The following is a 26,754-nucleotide window of genomic DNA, read 5'->3' as shown; positions in this document are numbered from 1 at the left end:
ATTCTAAGCTCCTTCCTTTATAGGGGAAGCCTGCAACAGTGACATGATTTGAGCAGGGTCATTCAGCTAGCAAGCAGAAAAGTCAATATTCAAATCCAGATCCCCAAATTCCAAATTCACTATGACACTCATATTCCCCCAAAAAAAATTTCAATCAAAAGATCATCCTTACTATATGATAAAATTGGAAAGTGAATAATGGAAAAATCCTATTGATCCACCTTTCCTGAGAAGCTTTTCTTGACTTCTATTTTCTCTCTGAAGCCCAGTTTTTTTGTTTTTGTCATTACATACAGTAACTATTTGCTAAATCACAGGCTGTTTCTACTGGTTTACATTTATGTTTTTGTATATATATGTCTGTCTCACCAACTTTGTTTTAAGTTCCTTTAGGTTAGGAAGACTGTTTTATACTTCTCCCATAAGGAGCTCACACAGTGCTGGATGAAGTATGTGTGTTCAGCAAATCCTAGGTGGTTGGTAAAGTCCCTTTTGCCAAAATTATTTCATTAATTCTGGGGAGTAGTTAGCATTCCTTGTCAATTTTTAAAATCCTTGTAGTTCAGCGATGATCACTTCACTTGTTTACATTAATATTTGTACACTAAAAATTCAACACTGTTGCAAAGATATGCCAAACTTATTTTAAAAAATAAAAAAGTCCCAGTCATGTTTTAGGAAAAAAAAAAAAAAAAAAAGAGTTCATTCCTTCATCCTTCAAAACAAGATACAGTACAATCAAACCACAGTGCACATTTCTGGAAAAACACAAACAATTGTATTTTATATTGCTTGCTCCTCTTTAAAAAACTAACTTGGATATTGAGGAAAAGAACTGCCAATCACATTAACATGTTACAGAGATCAAAATTAATTTACCACACAAAATAAATTAAAACATTAAATATTAACTTTTTCAGTGCAACATATACAGAAGAGAGAGTTAACCATGACTAAAAAGCATCAGGCTGGCTATATAAACCTAATAAAGACAATGATAAGTTGAACATTTTCATGATGGGTTAGTAAAAAGCTACAATGTTCTTAGTTCTGAGTGTGGGCATCTATTGGGCTTTCTGTCTGTCTAGATGCTCTCAGGAACTTTCAGAAAGACTGGCTTCATCAGTTACTAGGAAGAACTATGGTTTGCCTTTGAAAACATTTTAACATTAACATAAGTGCTTACATCATTTCTGCAAATGGATACCTTAGGTCTCTGGCCTTTGAATATTCCCAACCCCTTTGGCTAGGGAGGGTGGGAGACATCAAGGCCTGGAAACTTGATGTCTGTCCCTGGCAACATTGTGTGGGTAAATAACAAACAGCCCATACACACACTGAAAACCCTGTCCCCAGAAGACTAGCTTATTGATGCAATGCCCTTCCTACAACTGAATATGGAAAGTCTCCCCAAAAGAAGCAGTAAAGACAGACTTCTTAAGCCCAGTGTGGGAGCAGGAAATGTCAGCAATCAAAAGCCTTTTTGGGCCTATATATCTAGATTCTCTATTGGAAAAAAGGCTTAAATATTCAAACTCCTTCTCTGAGGTCAAATTACAATCCTGTTCCTTGGTCCCTGTGCCAAAAGAGGTACCTTTTTTTCTGGGTCAAGATTCTCATCTGACTTGAAACAACAAATCAGGCCAATGTATCACTTGGGTTGTACCATGTTTAATGAACGAGAAGAAATTTTGCTATTGATCTGTGCTGAATACTTGGGTTCTTTTTTCCAAGGATCTTTTAGCCTTTTTTGCCTAGTGAAAGCCCAATTAGACATTAGGGCTCTCTGGACCTCAATGTTGGTTCTGTTCAAAGCATTAGCTAAGTGGACATGAAGATTCAACTCAAAAAAACCTTAATGGATGGCTAATCTTCTGTAGTGTAGAACCAGTAGAGGTTGACAGGAGGGCACAGAATAGACAAATTTTAACCCAACTGGTAAAGAAAACATCAACAAGATATTTTTACAAAGTCAAAAATATCATTGCCCAAAAATGAACATTAACCACATGCTTATCAGTCATCCCCTTTCTAAGGGGGATTATGAGCCCAAGTTGGAGGAGAAATCTCAGTTCTTTAAAGGGTCATGAAGAGGAAAGACATCTGAATCCCTCTCTCTGAAAAAAGTCCCAAGTCCTTACTCATCTAAATCACTTCTTTTCTAGAATCTCTTAAGATATCACCAAAGAAATATTTATTAGAGGGTGCTTACTGTATGGCTAGCACATCTAAGGGACAGATCAAAAACCATGGGGAAAATGGACATTCTATCATGATTCAAGAAGAGGGCACCGACATCACACAAGAATCAAAGTGTTCACTGATCCCAAGCCAGAACCCCTTTACAGAGAGCCATGAAAGTTCCACTTGGTTTCACTGCCTGCACTTACATGGTGGCTGAGTTCAAATGATAGCTAACTCTTGGCTACCAGGAAGGCATGCAGATACTCAGAGAACATACAGATAATGATGATAGAATTACACACAGGGAAATGCTGCTTCGAAGCAGAACCACCAAATCCCACAGACTAGATTTTTGTTAGTCCATCTAGGAAAACAAATACTTCATGCTGGTGGTACTTGAAAAAAAATTTTTTTAAGGAAAACAGCTCAAATAACTTCTGCTAAACTATGAGGAGATAAATTTGCTTTAAAATGAAAATGCTGACCCAGGTTAAAAACGCTATTGTAAATCTATTTTCAAATTATAACTTTAAAAACACCTGCACTTTTAGGAGTCTCTCCTCTGCACAGACATCTTAACCTCCTAGGATGTTTCTAGGATGGGGAAAAAGAATATCAAATAACAAAATGCCCCGTGGGTCTGGTTTGGAATAAAGAATCTATGGTAGTTCCTTACCCCAATACACTCATGGCTCATGTGGAGGCTCAGAGTGCTTGCCTGTAAATTTGAAGCATGTTCCAATTCCAGGGAAGAAACAGGGAGAGTGTGACCTAGAGTCAGGAGTTCCTTTTGTAGCAAAAGTTCCAAACCTTCAAGTCCTACCTTTGGACACATATTTTTTGGATTACATAAAGAATTAAGAGGGTTAGGATAGAAAACAGATTGGATCATCTTCAATTTCAGAGATTCCAACTATGACAATAAAGGAAATAATTGGTGCTCCAACATTAAGACATGGGTGGAAAAAAAAAACAAAACACAAAACCAGGGGCAGCTAGGTGGCTCAATGGATAGAGCACCAGCCCTGAAGTCAGAAGGACCTGAGTTCAAATCTGGCTTCAGACACTTAACACTCCTAGCTGTGTGACCCTAGACAAGTCACTTAACCCCAATTGCTTAGCAAAAAATAAAATTAAAAAACAAAAAACAGAAGTAAACTAGAGAGGAATAATGACGGCAGAGGAGGAATCCATGATAGGAGAATCTCAAACTATCTTTATTCATTTAATAGAGTTCTTTTAAGATTTGAGGAGCAGAATGTATTGAGTATATGTCTCTCATTTTTCAAAGACTAATGAATAAATAGTATCCTTGTATATGGTACAGTAAATTAATACATATATATACATATATATATCTACTTCATTATAATTCTATCTTGAAATTTTAACTAACAAAGTCTAGTGATATACAAGATATCTACCACTGTTCATTCAGGGATGGTAACTGTATCCTAAGCCAAAAGTACCCTACTGTCCTCTAAGGGGAAAGTCTGGTCCAAAAAGGGCAAAGAGGCCTATCTGACATTTATTTATTATTTTAAAAAAAGTTATCCTTAATGGAAAACAGAAAAAAAATCACTAGACAATTTTGATTAATGGCTTGAAAATAAATAGGAAAGGTAAAGATTCCCAATTTTAAAATAAAGCAACAAACTGACCGAGTTACAAATGGAAAGTAAGTGACTGGCTCTCCTTTTCCTGGATCTGGCCAGAAATTTCAAGGATGTTTGGCTCACCATCAGTTTCCAAATACAACCAAGAAGATTTCTCCAGGGGGCCGTCAACATTTTGTTTATTTTTTAAATAAATGAGTAATTTTTTATACACATAGCAGAGCTTACTTATCCTATACACACACAGGCTCAAATCTCTCTGCCCACTCACTTTCTCTAGAACGGGTGAGTTTCCTGTTTGCTCCTTGCAAGTTATCCCATCTAGAATTAGACTGAACCCATGGGATGGCTTAGGGTCTCAAAGCTCAACTTTTAAAATTTCAATGATGCATTTTTGCTCCTTATGATATGGCTTGTGGTCTTCCTCCTCAGAGACTAATGATTAGGATGTTGGAAATTCCCTCCCTGATCAAAAGATGCAAATACATTTTGTATGAGCTATAACTTCAGTCTGTAACTAAACAACAGCAGAAGTAGATTTAAAGAGATTTTGTGTATGTGTTTTACACTGATTTAAGAGATGAAAAATGAAAATCTTTCATATCTAATAAATTAGAAATTATCACCATTGGAAAAAAACAACAGCAATTGACGGTTTACAATATCTATTGGTAGAAACATCCAGAGGACTCAGAGGGTTAAAGTGTTAAAGGTTCTGTAGCTAGAAAAGACAATTCTTCTTAAAACTGGTTGTCTTTCCATAATGTAAGCAGCAACCCCATTTTATCCACTTTCCCTCATCAAAAAAATGAGACAGAATTGTAACAACTTGAAGGAAACTCATGGTTCCAGGTGGATTCCCAAATACCACAAAAAGGTCATGGGTATGGACGGACAATTTCATTCAAAGACAAAAATGAAGCACAAATGGACAAGAAGGGGGAAAAAGAGGAAGAACTTCGGATTGAAATTCATCCCTGGCAGCACACACACACCTGCACCAAACTCAAACACCTCCGAACCTGCACCCAAATCTGCTACGTAAACAAGAAGCCACCCCTCTTTGCCATTCCTTCCAGAACTATCCGTCATCCAGCTCCAACAACACAGTCTTAAGGGTTCGTGGTCTGCCGATTTCCATCCTCAGTTCATCCAAGTAACCCCCAAAAGATGGAATTCTCGATGAGTTTAAAAGCCCAGCAAATAATAAAGACGATGCATAGGAGTTTTTGAGGCAATGCAGGAAAAAAAAATGCTTGCTAGTATGTCCCCAGCAATAATTGCTTCTGTGGAAAATGCACTTCTTTAGAAGAGTCCTTTCTCCTTTATTGGGCAGCAGCAGTCCAACTGGCTGTATCCCCAGTGTCCTTCCTTCAGACCACTGTAAGAAAAGAGAAAAACTCCATTACTGTCAGCTTGGAGCTCTCTCTTCCAGTTGTTATCCTAAATGGGAAGTCATGAGGACTTTCAAGACAGAAGTTTGGACAGACATTAAAAAGCTATCAACTTGTCATCAATATTATGCTTGTAGGCTATTAGGCTTAAATCCCAAATTTTACTGCATTCATTTTCAGGAGGTTGTTAAGAGAATAGAATAAGAATTTACATAAAAACATTTGTAAACCATGTAGTGCTATATAAATGCAAGCTATTGTTATTATGATTATTAAGGAAATGGGGAAGGAGAAGGAATGGTAGAGGAAGAAATATAAGGAGAAGGGAGGGAAGGAGAAGAAAGAGAAGGATAAAGAAGGGGAGGAGAAGAAAGAGAAGGAAAAGGTAGAAGGAGGAGGAAGAAGAGGAGAATGAAATTGGGAAAGCAGAAAAACCCTCATAACTGCTAGACTGAAAAAATAAATTGAATACATAAGAACAAAGGACCATCCATCCTCTTGTTCTTACCTTTATCTTAATTTCAGATCTAATTTTTCTGACACTATATTACCAGGCCCAAATCTTCTTGAGATCTGCTCACAGCTGTGAAGGTCTACTATCCCCATAGGAAATGAATTGTACCCTCTTTCTTTATCTTCCGGAGATCTCAGAGATACAGAGCACTCCTAGAAATGAGCTAATATGGATCTGGTCTTCAGGACCTAGGATTCACCTTGCCCACTCTTGTGCTATCTATTCCAGTGACTATTCCCTGCTTGGCCATTATCAGAAAGAAGGAGGGAACAGGCTATCATGGCTTCTGCCATTGGCAGCACATGACATCTATAATAGATTAGAAATTATTCTTGCTTACAGTGGTTCACATTTGGCCTTCCTTGAAAAGCCATAGAAATCAGTCATTAATAAAAAGTTTTGGAGTTGGAAAGAAAGCTTAGAACACTGAGTTCAGAATTGCAAGAGACTTGAGAATGCACAGTATTTAGCATGCTAGAACGGGAAGAATCTTAGAATATATAAGAACTACTGAATCAAGATTTTTGGACTTTAAATCTAGTATTCTTTCCACTACAATGCTCTGCCTTTCAATGAAGTTAAAGAGAGATTAGGGAACACCAAAAAGGAACGAGATACTATGCATTAAAAACAACTGCAATGAATACCAAGTCTTCCTTCAACTAATAATTTTTTAACTGGATGTTAGTTCTAAAGGATAGGCAAACATTTAATAGTTCACTAACTTACTCAGTGAATTGTTCTGAGAGTTAACGGAGATATGTCTGTGAGGGAGTGGGGTTTGTATGTCTGTCCTGGGTTTTTTCCCTAAGGTAGAAGCCTAAGATGGTAGACCTGGAGACAAAAGACTCAAGAGAGCCTGATTTGAGTTCTAGCTTTGATAGTTCCTAACTTTGTGATTCCCCTCCTTTGAGATCAATAAAATGAAAGGATGGGAATTTTTAAGACCCCTTCTATCTTTAAACAAGTTTTTCTGTGATGTTTTCTCACTATAATGGCATACTTGAGGCACATCACTTCATGGCCTCAGTTTCCCACATTTTAGCTAAACAAAAGGTTAACATCATTTACTATTGACTTTCCTCTTATTAGCATTACAGGGATGAAATAGTCAGACCTCCCCAAAAGGAACATGAATATTTCTGTATGTCACTATACATACAGGAGACCATAATTATGGGTAACAAATATTCTTCAACTTTCTCCAATTACCTATATATCTTCTGTTTGAAAATGCTTACTCTATATCCAATGAACTTCACTGTAGTTTAAAGCTTATCCTGACATTCACTCAGTTCAGTTTATTAGAATCACAATTGGAGGGATTTTTAAATCACAGAGAGAAAAGGGGTTGCCAAGTTTTGGAAAATCCAGAATCTCAGGTCTGTCTCTAGACAAATCTCTCTTCTATGGTTCTATGTGATTTAGAGGTTAAATTTCAAAAGCAATTTTAAATTATATGCTTGCAATTGAATTAATCAGCAGGTCCCTCATCAAAACTTCACTTTCAAAACTTTATTTGATGTTGAGGAGGATTTTGAGAGTTCGTTTTTTCTGATAAATGGAATTCTGAATTTTAAAATGGTTGGGGTCAGTATTTTAATACTGATGAGACTGTTGTTCATACATTTTAGTCATGTCTGACTCTTTGTGTCCTATTTGGGATTTTGTCGCAAAGGTACTGAAATGGCTTGCCATTTCTCTCATCTTATTTTATAATGAGGCAAACAGGGTCAAGTGATCTGCCCAAAGTCACATAGTTAGGAAGTGTTTGAGGCCAGATTTGAACTCAGGAAAATGAATTTTTGTGACTCCAGACTTAACACTCAGTACAATGAGCCACCTAGCTGCCTAAAATTTAAAGATCTAAAATCTGAATCCCTATGCATTTAACTTTTCTTGTTGATTTCTCCAGTCCTTCAGAGACATTTTAAAATCATAACTGTTTACTGGTCCATTGAGTGAAAGTCACATTCCTATCCCACAATCAGAACTCCCCGCAATTATTATCCCCCTCCTCCATGCACTCTACTCTAGCCAAACTAGACAAATCTTGTGTACTTAGGCTTTTACTTATGCTTTTTCTAGGCCTAGAAGAACCTTCCTCTTTCTTTTAAGCTATCAAAATCCTAACCATCCTTCAAAATCCAACTTAAAGGCCACTTTGATCCCCTACTGAATAATAATTCCTCCCTCCAAACTTCATAGAGAATTTTGTGTGCATCTCTTTAATGCACTTACATAATATTGTGATTTAATTATTTGTGTTGGTATCTTAGCTTCTTATTACATTGTAAGTTCCTCCAGGGCAGGGAGGGACATTGTCTCATCTAAACACTGTGTATCTCCCCAGCAACCTCACTGAATGTTCTGCACCCAGTAGGTACTTAATGTTTGTTGACTGAGACAGGTTCATAAAAGCTGCCAAATACTTTCAACTTCACCTATGTAATACATAAACAAATCAGAATCAAACTGGTTAAAAAAATTAGAAATCAACCTTCCTTCCACTGCCTCATCTCTATTTCTCTTCCAAGAAAGAAGCTGGCTATTTTCTCTGCCAGCTGGGATCTCCAAACAGAATACAGCCTCAGGACATTTGTGCTTACCTGTCTCTGAGCGGCAACAAGTTGTTCCTCCCTTCAGGAGGTCACTGGGCTTCTCATGCTGACAGACAAATCCCCGACACCATTCACAAGGCCTCCTTATTCGACAGCAGCTGGAATATGAGGCAAGAAGAGAATTTGAACAGTGACTTAAACTATTAACAGCAGCCAAAGCTATATCCAAGCCTGCTCCAGAAAGGGAATGCCTAGTCTTTATCTCCTTCCTGACTAGGACTGAGACCACATGGGTATTATGAGAATTTTAATATGTCTGTAGTATTTGGGGGACAGTGAGCAAAGGGGAGAAGAAACATAGGCAGATTACAAGTCAATAAGGAGAAGGAGATAGAGAATTCACCTCTTCCTACAGAAACGGAATGATTCCTGTCAGAGATAGTGAAGAAGGCACTTTGAATTGTAAACAGGGGGATTAGAATGATCCCTCAAGTTTCTCATACCCTAAGATTTAGAGAAATTTCTATTCCCTCCAGTTGCAAATATACTTGTGTCAATTTATGGAAGTATCAGAATCACTTTCTCATTTCTATAATGTTTTTATAGAAACACCTCTTATTTTTCCCAGAGGACAACATACCTAGCTATCTCCTAGATAAGAGAATTGTCTTTATAGATAAACATTCTAAAAGGCCTCTGGATGAAGTTGATTCTGTTTAAATAGACCACTACTATTAAGAAACAGTTGCTAAGTAGTTAGGTAAAACGGTGGATAGAACACCAGCCCTGAAGTCAGGAGAACTTGAGTTCAAATCTGGCCTCAGACATTTAACATTTACTGGCTGAGTGACCCTGGGCAAGTCACTTAACCCCCAATTGCCTCAACAAAAATTAAAAAAAAAATTTTTTTTTAAAGGAAAGAAACAGTTAAGGATGAGACTGAGAAACTATTCCAATACCATCCCTTTCTTTCCTTTTTTTTTTTTTTTTTTTTTTTTTTTTTTGCAGAGGTCACATTTGAACTCAGGTCTTCCTGACTTCAGGGCTAGTGCTCTATCCACTATACCATCTAGCTGCCCCATTTTCATTCCTTTCTTTTTTATTTTTTTATTAAAAAATTTTTTTTCCAATATCATCCATGTCATATCTCTTTGAAGATTTTAGGAAGGCAAAGTGAATGAATATTGTCCACTTCTTTAAAGTTAAGAAAGGTATTTGGATAACCCATGGGAAAAGCTTGGTGGGGGTGGGAGGTAGATTGAGGAAATGAGTCACAGTTTTGTATTCTGGACCACTAAGAAATCCTGATGACCCAAACTATCAGGTCACTGAAAGATTGATATATTTGTGGACGTGTGTCATCACCAGAGTATTGCAAGGTCAGAGTTACAAATGATAGATACAGGGTCAGCATACTGTTGCTGCAAATTTAAACTGGCTTATTCTTTGAATAAAATATTGATGAATAAATTGTTTCTCTGGGATGAGCTAGAAAAGGGTACTTATTATTATGTGAAGTCCTGTACAAAGCCCTGGACTTGAAGAAATCAGTCAACTGTTACAAAATCCAGAGATAGAAGAGAACTTTGAATTCACTCAAACCAAGATTCTTAATCTTTGCCACATCATAGATTCCACTTTGGTGATATGGCAAAGCTCATAAATTCCCTTCTGAAAATGATTTTAAATATACAAAATAAAACACAAAGGATTACAAAGGAAGTATATTATACTGAAAGTTATCAAAATGTATTTTTAAAATTGAATTTATGGATCTCAAGTTGAGAACCCCTGATCGAGTCAAGCCTTCTCATTTAACAGCTGAGTAAGCTATCATCCAGAGAAAAACAATAAATGACTTTTTCAAAATCACATTGATTCTTAGTTGGAAAAATCAAGATTCAAATCCAACTCCTTTGATTGCTCATAGCATGGCCTGATTAATGTTGGAAAGGGAATTTCATTCATTGAGTGTCAGATTATCTAGTCCAACCCTTTCATTTTACAGATCAGAAAACTGAGTCACAGAGAAGGAAATAGAATCAATCCTCCAAAGTCTCAATGAGATTAGAATAGAGTCAAGAGCTCAATCCTTTATCTCTTTTCCAGTACTATGCTCTTTCCATTACCCCACATCTATCTCCACTGATTATGTGTGAACAGGATTTATAGGAGCAGATGAGAGGAAGAGAGAAACTGAATTCTACTAAGTAGGAAAACTAAGTAGAGTATTAAATGTCTTTTTCTTTCTAGAATGTTTTCCCCCTAAGGTAATTTATTGAGTTACTTGTGCCACATTTGTTTACTGTTCTTGGTGGTTTGGTTGTTAACCTTCAGTTTTTGAAAAGGACCAAAATAGTATTACTATGTTATAGTTAAGTTACTATGTGTCTGACAGCAGCTGATCAGACTAACAAGCTCAAAATGCTCTACCACACCACTCAGGCACACATAGTTGATGTGAACAATTGGGGTGGATTCTCAAAATTTGTACATCTCTCATTTCTCTTGAGTGACTTCAATTTTGCTTTGCTCCTAGAGCACAGCACCCTTTCTGATAAGGGCACTACATCATGCTGGATGATCCTGTGCTAGTGTCTCACATCATGCAATCAATTCTAAAATTCTTGAGAGAGATATTGATAATGACTTTGTATTACTTTTTCTGATCACCATCACCCATTGTCTTGGATATCTAAAAAGCAAATTATTTGTTCGTGTCTGGCTTTCTTTGTAGGAATACTTCAAATATCTCCTTTTTATTGAATGTCCACTTTTTTTTTTTATTGATCATTAGGTTCAGATTTGTGGAGTATTATCACCTTGGGTTGATTACCTTTTGAGTGTCTTTGCTCTCTGGAACACATTTCATTATTTTCTGTAGTTTCTAATAGGCATAGAATAGTCTTATTATATTATTCAAATTTTCTTTCCTTTACATTTGAAAGTTTTTCTCCAAGCACAAGAAACTTGAAGAACTGAACTATTACATTTAATGACAACTGTCTTTAACTGTGTTAAAAGAACACAGGGTTCTTTTAAAAGGTATTTTGTTTTCAGTGTTTAGATATTCTGGGTAGTTTTCATATATCATTCTTGCATTTGGTGTTCAGCTTTTGCCATCTGTCATGTTCTAGGAGACTAATTTTCTTTAAATTGTCTCAATATACATATTTTTCTTAAATAGTGGTTATATTTTCTCTCAATGCTACTGGTTTTTTTTGTTTTCTCTTCTTCTAGATTGTCCTTCATTTCTGTGTGAGCACATGCATTTCTAATCAGTTGTTCTCCCTTTGATGAGATACTATTAATCATTTCTACTGTGAAGGTCATAAATTATGCTGTTATGATTCTTATTTCATTCTTGAATCTTTCAGAAACATCCTGTGGTATAGTTCTATACTCTTTTGGGAATCCACAGGGTCCTCTGAATATTCAGGTGTTGATTCATTTTCCTTTGTCATACAATATTCAAAGATGTTTGGACTCATTTGGATGATCTGGAGGTGACCTTTCCTATTCCTATTTATTTTCTCAAGATTTTTAATGGAGTTATCTTACTCCTGAGATCTTTGGTAATTTTAGCCTTTTCTTGCCCTTATATTCCCTTATCTGTCTTTGGGTTGTTCACTTAAAGTGAGGCACCTTTTATAGTGGAAAGAGTCTTAGTTTTAGAGTGAGAAGAACTTTTCTTGTTCTACTGCTGCCTCAGTGCTGTGACATTAGACATGGTACTAACTTAAGAGGTCTCAGTTTTTTAATTTTTAAACTAAAGAGATGGAATAACATGACCCCTAGTATTCCTTCCAGCTCTAAAAATATATGCTTCAGTGACCTGAAAAAAACAACCATCTAAAGTAGTTTTTTAAGGAGTAATTTAATCTCAGGATGGATTGTATTGACTAAGAAGGAATCAAGAGGACTTCCAAGTCTGCTATTTATCAATTATATGACAGTGAGCAAATCAATTTATGTTTCCAAGCCTCAGTTTTGCCACTTGTAAGATAAATGAATTGCATTAGGTGATTTATAAAGTCCCTCCTAACTCTAAAACCTAAGATTATATATTGTATCATGCTGAAATGGAGCTATATTTTTTTAAAGTTCACAAAACTTGGCTTAGATCAGTGGTTCTTAAACTTTTATTCTTAGTATCCCTTTATACTATTAAAAATTATTGAGGATCTGTCTAAAGAGTTTTTATGTAAGATATTATAGATATTTAGCATATCAGAAATAAAAACTAATTTTGAATTTGTAGACCCTCTGAAAAGGTTTTAGAGACACCCCCAGGATTCTCTAGACCCACAGTTTGAGAAACACTTGTCTAGATGAACAAAGTCAATACTTACTGTATAAGTACACAGATCCCAATGAGGACAACCAAGGCTACTATGGAAACCACCACCAGGGCAGTGATGGTCTGTTTCTTCTGATTGGCTGCCACCACTGCAAGGAGATCTGCGTGTTCACAGCGTGACCCAACATACCCAGAATAGCATCTGTGGAGAAAGGGAAAGTCAGTGATGCTCTAAGAAGATATCTTGGGGTAGCGATGAGATGACGGCATTAAGACATAACAGGGAAGCAGAAATAAGAAAAAGAACACTGGATGGAGGTCAGAGGACCCAATATTGGGTCAGCTTTTCATATCTTTTAGTTTCTTTATCTTTTAGTTTAGGCATTTCAGCTTTTTAAGCAACATATTAAGGAAGGAGAGGGCTGGTGGTGATGGTGGTGGATTAGGTCATTTTTCAGGGCTTTTCCACAATCTAAATCTTGCAAATTTATGAAATAAGTCCAGGCTCATAAGTGACCTCAGTTCTGCTAGTGACTGTTACATGACCTAGGGCAGAGATCTTATTTCTAAATGTATGCAAAGGCCTATCATAATTTCTACATATCTACTTCACAGAATAATGATTGAATTAATGACCATGAATTTTATGATTTTAGGCTAAAAAGGGCTCACCAAGGAGCTCCTTGGTCAAGCTTTGCAAATAAAAGACTAAGATGCTGAGGATGAAAGTACATTCCATGAGGGCCAAGTATTTTTTTTTAAATAAAGAAATTATGAGAAAATGAGATAAAATAATTGTGCTAACTTAAATCAAACCTGAAATTACAAATGGGAATTAATTTTATTTTCTCTTAAAACATTTCTTCAACCACTAATTCTAATTATGATAGTGTCAAGAGATCGTATTCAAGTAACACTGGACTTGGAGTTTGGAAGACAGAGTTTGACACATACCTAAAGTACTAATTTGTGTGACTTTGTGGCCTCAGTTTTCTCTTCTTCAAATGAGGACTTCTATACTCAATGACCTCCAAACTTCCAGATTTAAAAACTGATGATACTATGCTCTACGACCACACCCTTGGAAGTGTGGTACAGTGAAAAGAATGGTGGATTTGGATTTGGAGCACCAAATATGGATCTTGGCTTTGTTATTTGCTGCCTGTGAGGTTCTGGGCCAGTCACTCTCACTGAATTTCATTTCCTCCCCTGTAAAAAGGCAGGAGTTAGACTAGATTACCTTTAGGGACTATCTCCCTTTCAAATTTATGATCCTTGAATTTCTGAACCTCAGTTTTCTCCCTTGTAAAATATGGGAAGTCAGTTAGTCTTTAAGGCCCATTCTCAATTTTAATATTCAATATCAAAATTCAATTTAATACTTAATATTCAATGTTGTATTCAATCCTAGATTTTAACATTCCTATGCAGTGATAATTTAAGTGGCAGAAGAAGCAGTGTTTCATGGATATGAAAGTCTAACCCACCTCCTCTAACAGCATCAAAATTAGCTCTGTGCCAATTGCCAGAGATAAAAAATGACTATGAGGAAGCCCCTAACCCCACTGATCAGCTAGGTTTCTCCCTCTTTTGTAGAGGAAATTGTCCTTGTCAGAAGGAAGCTACTCTGGTCTTAAGAACTTTCTGATGTAGATACCACACCCAAACAAAAACTTCTCATCCTGAACATTTTCATCCAGACACTTTTTATTTCTGCCCAGAAGTCCTTTAAGATACACAAATACATAAAAACACAGGCACAACATATGTTTACATATGCAATTCTGTATGTAGCTATTATACTAGGAGATTTTTTTCCTTCAAAAATCTTGTGAAAAATCATAACTTGGCTAAAAAGTGAATACTGACAATCATATTTATGATATGCCAACTAATCTATTAGATACATTCATATTTTTCACTCAATGTTCTTTTTTTAAAGCTCAGAATAAAAACATTTAACTTCATATTTTCCTTATTTATGGCAATAAAATGACTATTACTTGTTAGTCACTACATCTATACATAAAGATAACTCCCTTATTTTCTTATTTGAAATTTTAAAACTTTTAAGGAAATAGGTGAGACGCTGAGGTGTCATGAATGAAACCTTTAAGCAAGGAAGAATTCTGATTCAACCTCCAGCCTGGAAAAACAAGATTTCTGAGTATCCCACGAAGGCCCTTGGGTCATTTATATATTTGAGGAACCAATTTTCCTATGGAAAGAGATGATTGCAGGAAGTCCAGAGGGCTATGGAACATGTAGACGCCTAAGGAAACCGGTAAGATTCAAACCTTTAACATCATAACCCGTGTTAAAGTGGGTAATTGGTTCATGAATGTCAAAAACAACTTCATTTGGGTCTAAGTTTCAAAACTTAGAAAACACTTCAGATCTCAAGATATATTTTGATCATCTTTTATGAACAATGAATCAACCACTGAGACCAGAGAGGGGAAAATGTAGTGGGAGAGTGACAAAAATCAGATCTGGAAGATGAGTTTGGCAGCTGGGTGGAGGGATGAGAATAAGCATTTATTAATCAGTTAGGTTGTACAGTGAAGAGAGCACTGGGCTTGGAATCAAGAAGACATATTACTGAGTTCAAATCCAGTTCTAGACACTGTTAGCTGAGTAACTATCCAAGTTACTTAACTCTGATTAGTCTCAGTTTCTTCATCTGTAAAATGAGCTGGAAAGAAAAATGGCAAAACGCATCATCACCTTTTCTTGGTAAATCCCACATGGGGTTCCCGAGAATTGGAAACTAGTAAATAACAACATGTCTCTACATTTATGTAACAAAATAAGTTAAACAAGTTTTTGAGAATGGAAGGCAGGAGTAAATTCTCCTAAGAAGCAAAACTTCCTTAGGTCAAAGCCTGAGTTATTAGCAGAAGTCCTGGACTCCAGGGATCCTTAGGATTAGTACTAAAAGAAAGTTTAAAGACCTTCCAATCTAATTCATTATTTTCACAAGAAAAATTATAATGAGTTTACAACCCAAGCTCCCATTTGTAGTAAATAGAGAAGGTGGAATATAAGCTCCTTTAGGGCAAGGCAACTTGTTTCAGAACAGCCTTTATTATTCCTAGCACACAATATGATTCCCAGAGGGACGGAGAGGGTAGGGGTGGTTACTTGTTAAGTATTAGATGAATTAAAATGGACTTAATTGAATAGGGAATACCAGAATACAAGCTCAGATTCTTTGGACCCAAAATTGAATGTTCCTTCCATTTCATCATAGGCCTACAGCAAAGTGGAACAAAGTCTCAGCTTCTTCGGCAGTTTTGTTTACTCATTTGTAAAAATGAGACTCACCTGATTTCCATCAAGGGAAGGTTAATGAGAATTAACTGATCCACATAAAGAGCCTAGTGTAACTGGATGAAAGGGGAAGCATTCAAGCATTCCAGCCAGGTGTATGCTTCCCCCCAGGTCCTCCCCTCCCCCTCTGTCTCCACCTTCTTCCTTTTCTTTTCCTCCAGCAGTAGATGATTAAATTCAAAGACCACAAGGATGCTTTGGTGTTTTACCAGGGGCAAATATTGTGGCTGGGTGTATATCCATTTTTAAAAAAGAAGAATTAAAATGTCTATGAAGTAAGCAGAACCCCTCCAGGCTCTCAGACTAACTGCCAACACTGGCTGTACAATTCAGTGTTTGGTCAGAAAACCCAGTTGAAGATTCTCAGCTTTCTAAATCTTCTCAATGTGCAGAGCCCTGTTGGGGAACCAGAACCAAAGACCCAGTAGCCCAATTCCCAATCAATAAAGTGATTGTTGTTGGGCTAGAGAGAAAGAGCTCTATCACAGGAATCTTGCAACTCAATCTGTGGGTAGGTTTTCCATCAGGACTAGATCTTGTTTAGGAAATTTCTGCTCTTACCTTACTCTCTAGAATGCTGAGATACAAAGAGTGACTCATTGGATGTCAGAGCTGGAAGGGATCTTGAATGTGATTCTGATTTAACAAAGTATCAATAAACATTTCTTAAGTACTTATTATAGGCCAGGTAACTGTGCTAAATGCTGGGGACAAAAAAAGGCAAGAGATAGTCGTTGCCTTCAAAATCTAATGGGGGAAACAACAAGTAGACAACTATGTAAAAACAAGCATATATAGGATAAATAGCTCGTAACAAGAAGAAAGGCTAGAATAACAACTTATTGAGAAAAGCTTCCTGTACAAGATGGGATATTAGTTGGGACCTAGAAGCCAGGAAGGAGAGCATTCATTCTAGGCCAAAAGAATATATCCAGAGCACAGAGATGGGGGGGTCTTGTTTGGCAAACAGCCACAGATCAGGTTACTGGACATAAGAGTATTTGTTGTGGAGTAAAGTATAGTAAGACTGGAAAGGTAAAAGGGGATCTGTTATCAAGGGCTTTAAGTACCAAAAGGAGGATCTTTGTATTTGATCCTGGAGGGAATAGGGAATCACCAGAATAGACTGAGTCAGTGACAAAGTCAGATCTACACTCTAGGTGAGACTGACAGGCCTTGGCAATAAATTGGATATTGGGGGGGGGGCACTATATGTGGAGAGAGAAGATAATGAGGGCTCCAGGGTGTCTCCTGAGTTTCAAACCTAAGAGACTAGAAAGATGGTGTTTCTTTCTATGGTAAGGAAAAGTTTGGGAGCTGGAAGGGTTTAGAGGAAAAAATGAGTTTGGCTTAGGACATATTAAATTTAATTACTCAACATCCAGTTTGAGATGACTGAAAGCAATTGGAAATTCAAGATTAGAGATCAGCAGAGAGATTGGGACAGGATAGGTAGACTTGAAAATCATCAACACAGAGATGATAATTGAATACATGGCAATTGATGAGATCATCCAATATAATATAGAGGCACCTTGAAAGAGGGTTCAGGATAGAGCCTTTTGGGGGAGAGAAGAGACATGTATAGGTAGAGGGTATGATTTGAAAGAGGATCCAAAGTATCAAAGGAGTAAAAAGATTTGCCAATGGCTACCTCATAAGTTCCTACAACTGAGTCACCAACTATTACCCTTATTTTAATAATTTTTATAATGTGACAGACTGCTGTGTCTATATAAATCTAGGATATATCTAAATCCCACCAGAGTTGCATAGAAAGGCAAATGAAGTATATAGAATTCAGGATACTCTTTGCAACTTGGCCTCTTTCAAAAGTCAGCCCCTTCTCTCAAGCTTTCCCCACTCCCAAAACATAGGCAATAATCTCTTTGTTCCTTATTACCACATCCACACCTTTGTTCTTCCAATAGGACTGACAGCTTCTCCTCTGAAGTTCATGGCTTTAGATTATACAGCATTCTGAGTTCTGTTATTTCTCCATAATAATTTTAGTCTCTCCTATAAGGTTATTCTTAATCCTAAATAGCTGATGTTTACTGAATGCTGAATATGGGCAAGGCACAATGTAAAGTGATGAGATATAAAGGAAAAAAATTTAACCAAAAAAAATTCTGTCCTCAGAAAAGTTTACATTTTCTAGTAGCATGAACATAAATAAGTAAAAATAAGTTAATAACTGAAAGGGACTTTGGAGGTTCCCTCAAACTGTTATACAAAATCTGAATGAATTTGCCATAATCCCAAGAGGTTGGAGTCAGATTCTGGAGGGCTTTAAATACCAGGTTGAAAAGTTTGTGTTTTCTTTATCACAGATTTGGTAAAGAGTCACTAAGGATTTTTCAGATTTGTGCTTTAAGATGATTTCAGCAGATGTGCAGACCATGGCTCAGAAAGGAGAAAGATTGGAAGCAAGGAGACCAATTAGGAGGCTACTGCAATGGTTCAGGGCAGAGGTGATAAAGGATTGGACTAGGTTGTTGGCCATGAGTGGAGAGAAGAGAAAAGATGTGAAAAACATTGTGGAGTAAATTAGATAAGAACAAGCCTTGGATGGGAGGAGTGAGGGAAACAGACAAGTCAAGGAGCATTTTGTGACCCTGAAGGACAGGAGCATGATGGTGCTTTTCCAGAGCCTTAATTAGGAATTCTGGCACTGCAAGAGTCAGTACTCAAGGGATTGGGATGGTTAGCAGCAAAAAGGGGTGGAGAAAAAAATGATCATTCTTACATTTGGTTGAAGTAACTGACAGTAATGATTGGGTAGCAATAAAGTCAGGATGTCTGAAGTGGGCAGGAGTTGAGCTGGAAAAGATTGAATTATGTAAGGACTTAGTGGAAAGGAAAGGAAAATGACCTCCTTTAATGCTATAAGTGACAGCTACAAGAAGTGGACAGGAAAAAATGAACTTTAGAGAAGTATTTGTTGAGAAGGAAGATCTGAAAGGGGTATAAAGTAAAAAGTAATTCTCCATTTATGCCTGGTAGGCCTGTGTATCGGACAGTGATGATGCTACAGTGTTCAGTAAAAACATAAATTATAGTGAGTAGATTCCATCCAAAGATGGAAAGAGCATAAGAAGACATCCTTCTTCTAGGAGGAAGAAGAGTTTGTTAATAAGAAAGTGCACAGTGGAAAGGTAAGAGGAACTGAGGGAAAACTAGCCCTGAATTTATTATTGGGTATGAGTGTTAACAGCCTGAGAGTAGGTCCCCAGACAAGAAGGTGCATCACTGAAGGCAGCCTTGATGGTAAAGTATATCTTGAGAGAGGAAGAAGATGGTCAAGACTCATGGGACAGGGAGGGTGACAGTTCAGGGTCAATCAGAAAAAAAAAGGGGGGGTAAGGGAAGAGAAGACATTCTCCTGGATACTGGCTTCTAGGGAAAAGCTCTGATCATCTTAGTTCCTTAACATTTATAGGAAATATAGGAAAATAATAACATTTAGAGGAAAAGCAGGATTGGGAGATATGGATTTTATTATAATTTAAATAGTCTTGTCTTACCTTACTTGTTTCCCTCAACTAGATTGAAAGCTCCTTGAGGTCAGACTGCCTGATTTTATCTTTTTATCCTGAAACTCTATCATAGGCCATACACTAGTAGTTGCTTAACAAATGTTTGCTACGAGTAAAATGAATAGGTATCTATTTCTTTGTTCCATTTTTGGGGCTCCCACAATCATTTATCAGACTTAAATCATTCAAAAAGCCTCAGGAAGGTCCCTTTCTTAACATCTCTCAAAGTGATATGACCTTAACTTAAATATACTCAGGAAAGAGATTTCCATCCAACTAAAAAATAAAACACCCCTCCCCCCCAAAAAGCCTTACCCACTTAGAAAAACTTTTCCAAGATTCACAGAAATGAAATGAGGTAACTTAGTGGGAGTATTTTTCTTGGCTTTTTGGTAAGTTGGTCTCATACTTTTTAGTGGGAAGTAGATTCTGGGATGCTCAAATACCTGGAAATATTTTGAGTAAATATGAAATTTCAAACTATGTCACTGATAGATGAGATCAACAAGTCTAAAACTTGTGGTTATCTTTTTTTAATTGTTTTTATCCCCCAAAGGTAGATTTTACATGGGTAGTTTGGGGATACAAATAAACTAAGGAGCTTGGGTATATTCTTAACATAGAAATATTCTACACTCATTTCCCACTCATTGATATCATTGCTCTCAAGACAAAAGGACTAAAGTATAACCATTTCTAATCGTGTTTCCCACAAATTTATTTATATTGATACTCTCCTGAAATAGATATTTTTCAAATTTAAGTTTCTAATACATACAGAAGTTATGAGGGAGATACAAGAGTGGAGGTAGGGAGAGACAGAGGACTAATCTTAGATTAAAATTATCAACAGTAAGTATTATCATTGGGTATCTTTGTTGAAAAGTATATGTATATTCCCAAGTCAGTTTTAACTCCTCCTTTCCCTCTTGTATTTTCTGGTGTCAAAAGCCATTTTGGCTTTCTTCTGAAACTTAATCCCCAATTACATCACTGTACCTATGGGAAATTTGGTTCTGAATAATATTGTTTTCATAAAGCTTACATTTCTAGGACCACAATCCTAGAAGAATTCAAATGATTGGCATATTTGTATGTTTTACTCCCTATGGCTACAACTAGCTGGCTAGAGATTGTTTCAATGTTCTGTAGCTCAGATATACAAATATTCACATGACCTCCTATCTTGTTCCCCAATTACCACAATGGTCCAAATACAGGCTGGACTCCACCACCAGCCAAATCTGGATGTTATAAAACCTAATTATGATCTATAATCAGTATTGTTTTCAGCATATGTCTATTGCTTATTATTCAGGAAGTTTCCCATTCTCCATTTAGGCCTAAGCCATCCTTTCTTGCCAACTAAATCTCTTCGGTAGCCCAAGGAAATAAAGACTGTCTTTTGTCTATCTCATAGTCATACAGTGAAGCTCTCTCAAATTTGAGAATGAAAGACAAAAAATTTCCTTCCTGGTCACAGTGTGGATGTCTATTTATCACCATTCATCATAGATCCAGTGAACACAATCCTGTCCAGCTCTCAGGGCATCAGTTAATGAGTGACCTAATTAGTATTTTAGTAATGCCAATACTGATGATAAGTAAAAAAGAATGGCTATTTAAAAAATTAGACAGAATCTTTCTTCTGAGGATGTCACAGTGCTTTGCAAATATTGACTAAGTCTTGCATAATTTCTAACAGAGAAGGAGATGGTTGGGTTATGTTGTATGCTATCAAAAATTCTGCAAAGGAGAAAACCTCAATTCAAATAGCAATACAAAACTGAATTTATCATTGAATTCTTAGCCTACCAGACTAGCTTCCAAATCACAGAAATTGAGTTCTGAACTGGACTTAGTTTATGTGAGAGAGGAAATTACTTGCCCAGGAAGACTCAAGACTGGTGTCCCTGTCTACAACTCCTACTACTCCTACTCCTACTTTTTGGAGGCTTTGAAGTTATATTCTATTTAATTATCTTGGGATAAAGATAAATTAATAAATTTTGTTGAATTAAGGATGACCTGATATTTATTGTAACATTCTTCTCAAGACCTGTGCCTAGGTGAGCACGAGTCTCAACTTAACAGGCCCTAAAGTTGAAATTATTTGAATATGGGCTAATTGACATTTGGAAGCAGTATGGCACTGTGATTACAGAGAGATCCAGCTGATTCTGATCAGAGAACCTAGATTTGCTTCCCATCTTTGTTCCTTGCTACCTGAGTGACCCTGAGCAAATCCTAATTTGTAAGGTGAAGGAAGTGGACTACATCTCTTTTGTGTTCCCTTCTAGCTTGAGTCTATAATCCAATACAAATAGAATGTGAAATACAAGGGGATGTATTAAAAACAAAATCTCCAAAACAACAAAAATTAACTAGTCATTTAATAAGACATAGAAAAGGCCAGCTAAATTGCACTGGCCCTGAAATCAGGAGAAACTAAGTTCAAATTGGACTTCAGACACTATTTCCTAACTGTGAGATCCTGGGCTAGTCATTTACCCCAATTGCCTTAGTAACCTTCCCTCCCTCCCCCCCAAAAAGACATGAGGGGTTGTAATATAAATGCAACCCATAGCACTCCCAAGTGCAGCCTGAATTATAATAAAATACAAGTAGGAAATATTTGACAAAATTAATAAGAAACCAACAAAACAGTACTACAGCTTAAAGTTAAGTCACTATGAGTCAGAATCTTTTTCCTTGAATTATTGGCCCGTTTTTTATATGAACTTGACACCATTGGACTACAAAATTGCAGGGAAGGACAGGGAAGAAAAAGGGAAAAAAAGAAAGAAGAAGAGGAACAGAAGGAGAGGAAAAGAGAAAGGTAAAAAGAGAGACAGAAAGGGACAGAAGGAACAGAAGAAAGAAAGGAGGGAGGGAGAGAATAGATAAAGAAAGAAGTGAAGGGAGAAAGGGGAAAAGAAGAGAAGGGAAGGGAAAAGAACAGAAGGAAGAAAGGAAGCAAAAGTAGGGGGAAAGAAAAATAGGGAGGAAAAAAGAAGAAAGGAAAGAGTAGAGAATGGATATAAGGGAGAAAGAAAGAAAGAAGGGAGTGGAAAAGGAAAAGGGAAAAAGAAAAGAGATAGGAGAGGGAAAGACATGTTATCTTTACACATACATGTATTATTTCCCCAACAAGTCAGTAAGCACTTTCCTCATGTTTTCAGTAGAGTGCTTCAATGATTGATCTTTCTCCTCTACTACCAGCTGTTACAGATCTTCATAACCTCCTTTTGTGGGAAATGATCTATCAGGTCTACTATTTCAGGCTGGTCAATAAAACCCGCACCTACATCTGGGAATTCAGAAGTCCACTGACCAGGAGATACTTACTTACACGCTGGTTTCTCCTCTTCCACCAAAAACCTGCAGGTCCCATGAAAGCAGAACTGACTGTGGGAATCTGGACAGTCATTAAAATGTGAAACCACTGCAGCTGCCATAGGGGGATCTGCTGGAACAAGAAAAGGAATGGAGTTAGACATTAGGTGGAATACATCCTGATCATTCACTCAGTGAACACTTATATAGTGTTTGGTTTGTGCAGAATACTATGTTGGCAGTAGATGGATATGTCATCCCCTTGCCCACAAAGAAATGATTGTGAACAAATGTTACTCGATGCTAAATTTTGAGGAGAGAACACCAAGCTTGTCTGAAATCCCTAATGAAACATGAGTTATTTGATCCATGTGTGAGGCATCATGATGCCATGGTACATTGGACTTATAAGACAACAGGATTTGAATCCTGATTCTACCATTGACTTAAGCTTGCCAAACCTCAGTATGCTCATCTGTAAAATAGGGCTGATATTTACAATACCTATCTTGGAGGGTTGTTATATGACTCAAATGAGATAATGTTTATAAAGGACTTGGCTAAATTAAAAGCAATAAGTAAATGTACATTACTATTATTATTATACACATTTAATAGTCAATTTAAATGTTCTTGGCAAAGTCGGATGTGATGTCCACTACATAAATTTCAGCTGCTTAAGGATGACATTTTCAACTTTTTTATTGGGGAGGTGCTGAAGGATTAAGGATTATTGGAAGTTGCCAGGATAATTCTCTTACTTAAATACTACAGCATTTTCCATTTGAAAACCAGCATCAATTTTACTAACTATTCCTCTCAACTCATTTTATAAATAAGGGAACTGAGGAGCAAGAAAAGAGTTTGAGACATATATTTAATGTCTCACTGCAAGTTTCAGGCACAGCTGGCACAAAAATCATTGGCCTAAGTTCAGAAGCAGCTGTGTCAGTCTGACCACCACCCACAGTCTCTTAAAATCTTAGAATCAAGTCATGTTTGTGACAACATTGCTAGCATCACACCTGAATAACATACTTAATATCGGAGTTGAAAATCCCTTAAAAATCATCTGAGCCAATCTTCTCCTTTTTACAAATGAAGAAAATGAGACTTAGAGAAAATCCATTAAGATCCATGGTCACTAAAGGCAGTGGAAAAAAGGACTGAATTTGAAATCAGAAGATGTAATTTTGAATTCTAGCTCTGTTCTTTATTAGCAAGTTATTCTCCCTCTCTAAAAACTCAGTTATTCTTATCCCTACAATGGAGAGATCAAATGATCCATCCTCCTATGAACAATCCTCCCAAACTTGTTCTTTTTTTTTAGGGAGTTTGAGATCTACATAAGCTTTATTTATGACAGTTTGTCTTCTGCTTCCTGGTACTCCCCTCCCCCCCCATCCTACCTCTCTAACATTCTGTATCTGAAATGGTTCATGCTAGAAATTACGTGTGAAATGCTGTACTCCACTGGACCTTACCAGTCAATTGCTGTTTATTTTCCTGCAGAGATGAAAAATCAATCAGACATTCCTCAGTGAACCCCACCCTGCCTGTGACACTTTTTGTCTCTTACCTGCATTAATGGAACATAGGCATTTCATAGAGAATGCAAAGGAAATGAGAGGAATTTGGTATAAACTGGTTGTGTCAAGTCCCAAGAGCTGCTCCTCAAAGGACCATCATTGTTCTGCTTTGTGCTGCTGTTGCTGTAGTCTCCAGATAGTCACACCAAGCATAGGGGATTGAAATCCAGATGCCCTGAACTGTTTTCCCCTTAGCCCTTATTCCTAACTTATATTATGTCTGATATCTTACCTCGTTTAATTAAAATGTCTGAAATAAGGGGGCTCAAATTCATGAGCCAGTTGGTTACTTTCACAAAAGCCTCTAAGAATTGGGTTTGAATCTTTGCTCTTCTACCTATCATTTGTAGAACTTAAGGCAAGTTATTTTCATCCTAAGACCCTAAGACTAGATACTCTTCAAAGTGACTTTCAGTTCTAAAACTGTTCTAAAAGTGACAGAGGTAGGATGTGGTTCAAGTTTTTCAATTGTAAAAATGGAGATAATAGCACCTACTTTGTAGAGTATGAGAATTAAATGAGATAAAATTTATAAAAGTGCTTGATACAGTGTCTGGCACAGTATAAGTACTAAAGAAGTACTCTAAACATTTATACTCTTTGCTTTCCCTACCCTGCTTTCTCCAGGGATTACATTTCAAATTTAAAGAAAAAGGATTAGTCAAAAAATTGTCTCTGGCTTTAAGATTCCTATTGTTCCTTGGACTACACCCGTCTCTTCCCATATAACTGCTAGCTTGATTATTCCATTTCCATTCTCCCACAACTACTACTGCCCCACCGTAAAGACTAACAAATCTAGACATCCTTGATTCAATTCTGACCCAATCCTGAGGGCCTGTGCCTAACCTCATCAACATCAGAAAAGTATATGTGATTGTAATGGGAAAATTATATGATATAAGATGGATAGGGTCTGTCTCATCTTGCATTTTCATCCTGACCCTTGGATCAAAGGTGCTTAGTAAATATTTATTGATTGAATTAAATAACACTCTCAATATCACTATCACCAAACTTTACTATCTTAAAGCCACTAAAATGACTCTGTGAGAGTTAGACCCATTAGAGATCCAAGCAATAACAAACTTCCATTTCTAAAGAATTTTTTACTTACTAAAGCACTTTCCCATCTATTAGTTCCTAAGTAGATTGGGTATTAAATTCCCTTTTTGTCAGATAATAATAATAATACTTAACACTTGGATAGCATTTTAAGTTTGGCAAAGTACATTATATACATAAACACACATATAATTTCATTGGATAAAGAAACTACATATTTGTAATAGTCAGAAAGCACTGAGCCTCCAAGACCAAGACCATTATTTCCACCAGTTTCCTCCTCTTCCCTCTTCTTTCTTTCTCCCTCCCTCTTTCCCTCCATCTCTCTCCTTCCTTTCTTTCCTCTCATTTAGAAACTTTCGTCTCCCACGTGCCTTCATTAATTAGTACATCCCTAATCATGATAACTGAAACAGGAAAAAATGTTTAAGATCCCATACCTTACCTAACAAAACTCCCCAAACTTCACCTATACCTCCCAAGCTGCCCTAATGCAAGGAATGACTATGAATCTAAGAATTCTATCTAGGTTGATAACAACTTGGTGTAATGATGCTCTAAGACAAAAAGGCAGCCTTTTGAAGGATCATCATGGACTCCTTTTTCCTGCTATGTACTGAAGACCACCATGCTCAAAGCTCTAGTAACATAGTGTCTTCCCTATATATCCATGTACTATTTTAGGCATGTAAATAGCAGTCCTAATAGCCTTCCTTCATTGCCCTTCTTTTGCTTTTGGCTTGATTTCAGGGTTGAGTGGTAAGTCTATTTCCTCTGTAACTATTTCTCCTCATTTCTCTCCCCAACCAACCCCAAACACTCCAGAACAGCACAAAGAAGAGAAACAACTTGCTTAACAAAAGAATGTTAGTGGTAGAAACAGAATTAGAATGCAGGAGTCTTTTCCTTTTCCCAGGCTTTGCATACTTAGGATGCCTCCAAGCTCATGGTAGAGTCATACTCTTACAATGTGTCAAAACAGAATTTAAGATCAAATTTTAATTAAGATATATGTTCAAATGGTGGTGATGACTATAAATATGGTCCTGATACCTACTTTTTAAAAAGAGCTCTCCTATCTATTACCTCTGTGATGGAATGGTGACCCAAGACCTCACTCGCCAAAGTTACTTGCTCTGCTGACTACCTTTTGCTGACTACCTCTGCTTTTACTCTCATGGAAATGTAAGATCACAGTATCTAGAAGTTGGAAAGAAGGTTAGAGACCATATGGTCTAAACTTCTCATTTTATAGGGAAGGAAAATTTAGTCCAGAAAGGGGGAAAAATTTTCCTTGTCACGCAAATGTTAAGTAGAGAAGGC

At 36.9% G+C, this 26,754-nt stretch overlaps 1 protein-coding gene across 1 annotated transcript in view; it reads right to left on the bottom strand.

Annotated features, from left to right (window-relative positions):
* Positions 1-755: 755 nt before the first annotated feature.
* The window catches only part of TGFA (transforming growth factor alpha), a 120,617-nt gene continuing 94,618 nt past the window's right edge, over positions 756-26,754 (bottom strand). The window contains exons 6-9 of the mRNA XM_074284724.1: positions 22,790-22,910; positions 12,622-12,771; positions 8,318-8,427; positions 756-5,181 (exon numbers count right to left, since the gene is read on the bottom strand). Of these exons, the coding sequence (XP_074140825.1) occupies positions 5,174-5,181; positions 8,318-8,427; positions 12,622-12,771; positions 22,790-22,910 (389 nt within the window). The 3' untranslated portion in view covers positions 756-5,173. The remainder of the gene's footprint in view (positions 5,182-8,317; positions 8,428-12,621; positions 12,772-22,789; positions 22,911-26,754) is intronic.

Source organism: Sminthopsis crassicaudata, chromosome 2 (assembly GCF_048593235.1).
Source record: "Sminthopsis crassicaudata isolate SCR6 chromosome 2, ASM4859323v1, whole genome shotgun sequence".
Lineage (NCBI taxonomy): Eukaryota > Metazoa > Chordata > Mammalia > Dasyuromorphia > Dasyuridae > Sminthopsis > Sminthopsis crassicaudata.
Note: the sequence above shows the minus strand (reverse complement) of the source record. Positions and strands in the feature narration are given on the sequence as shown.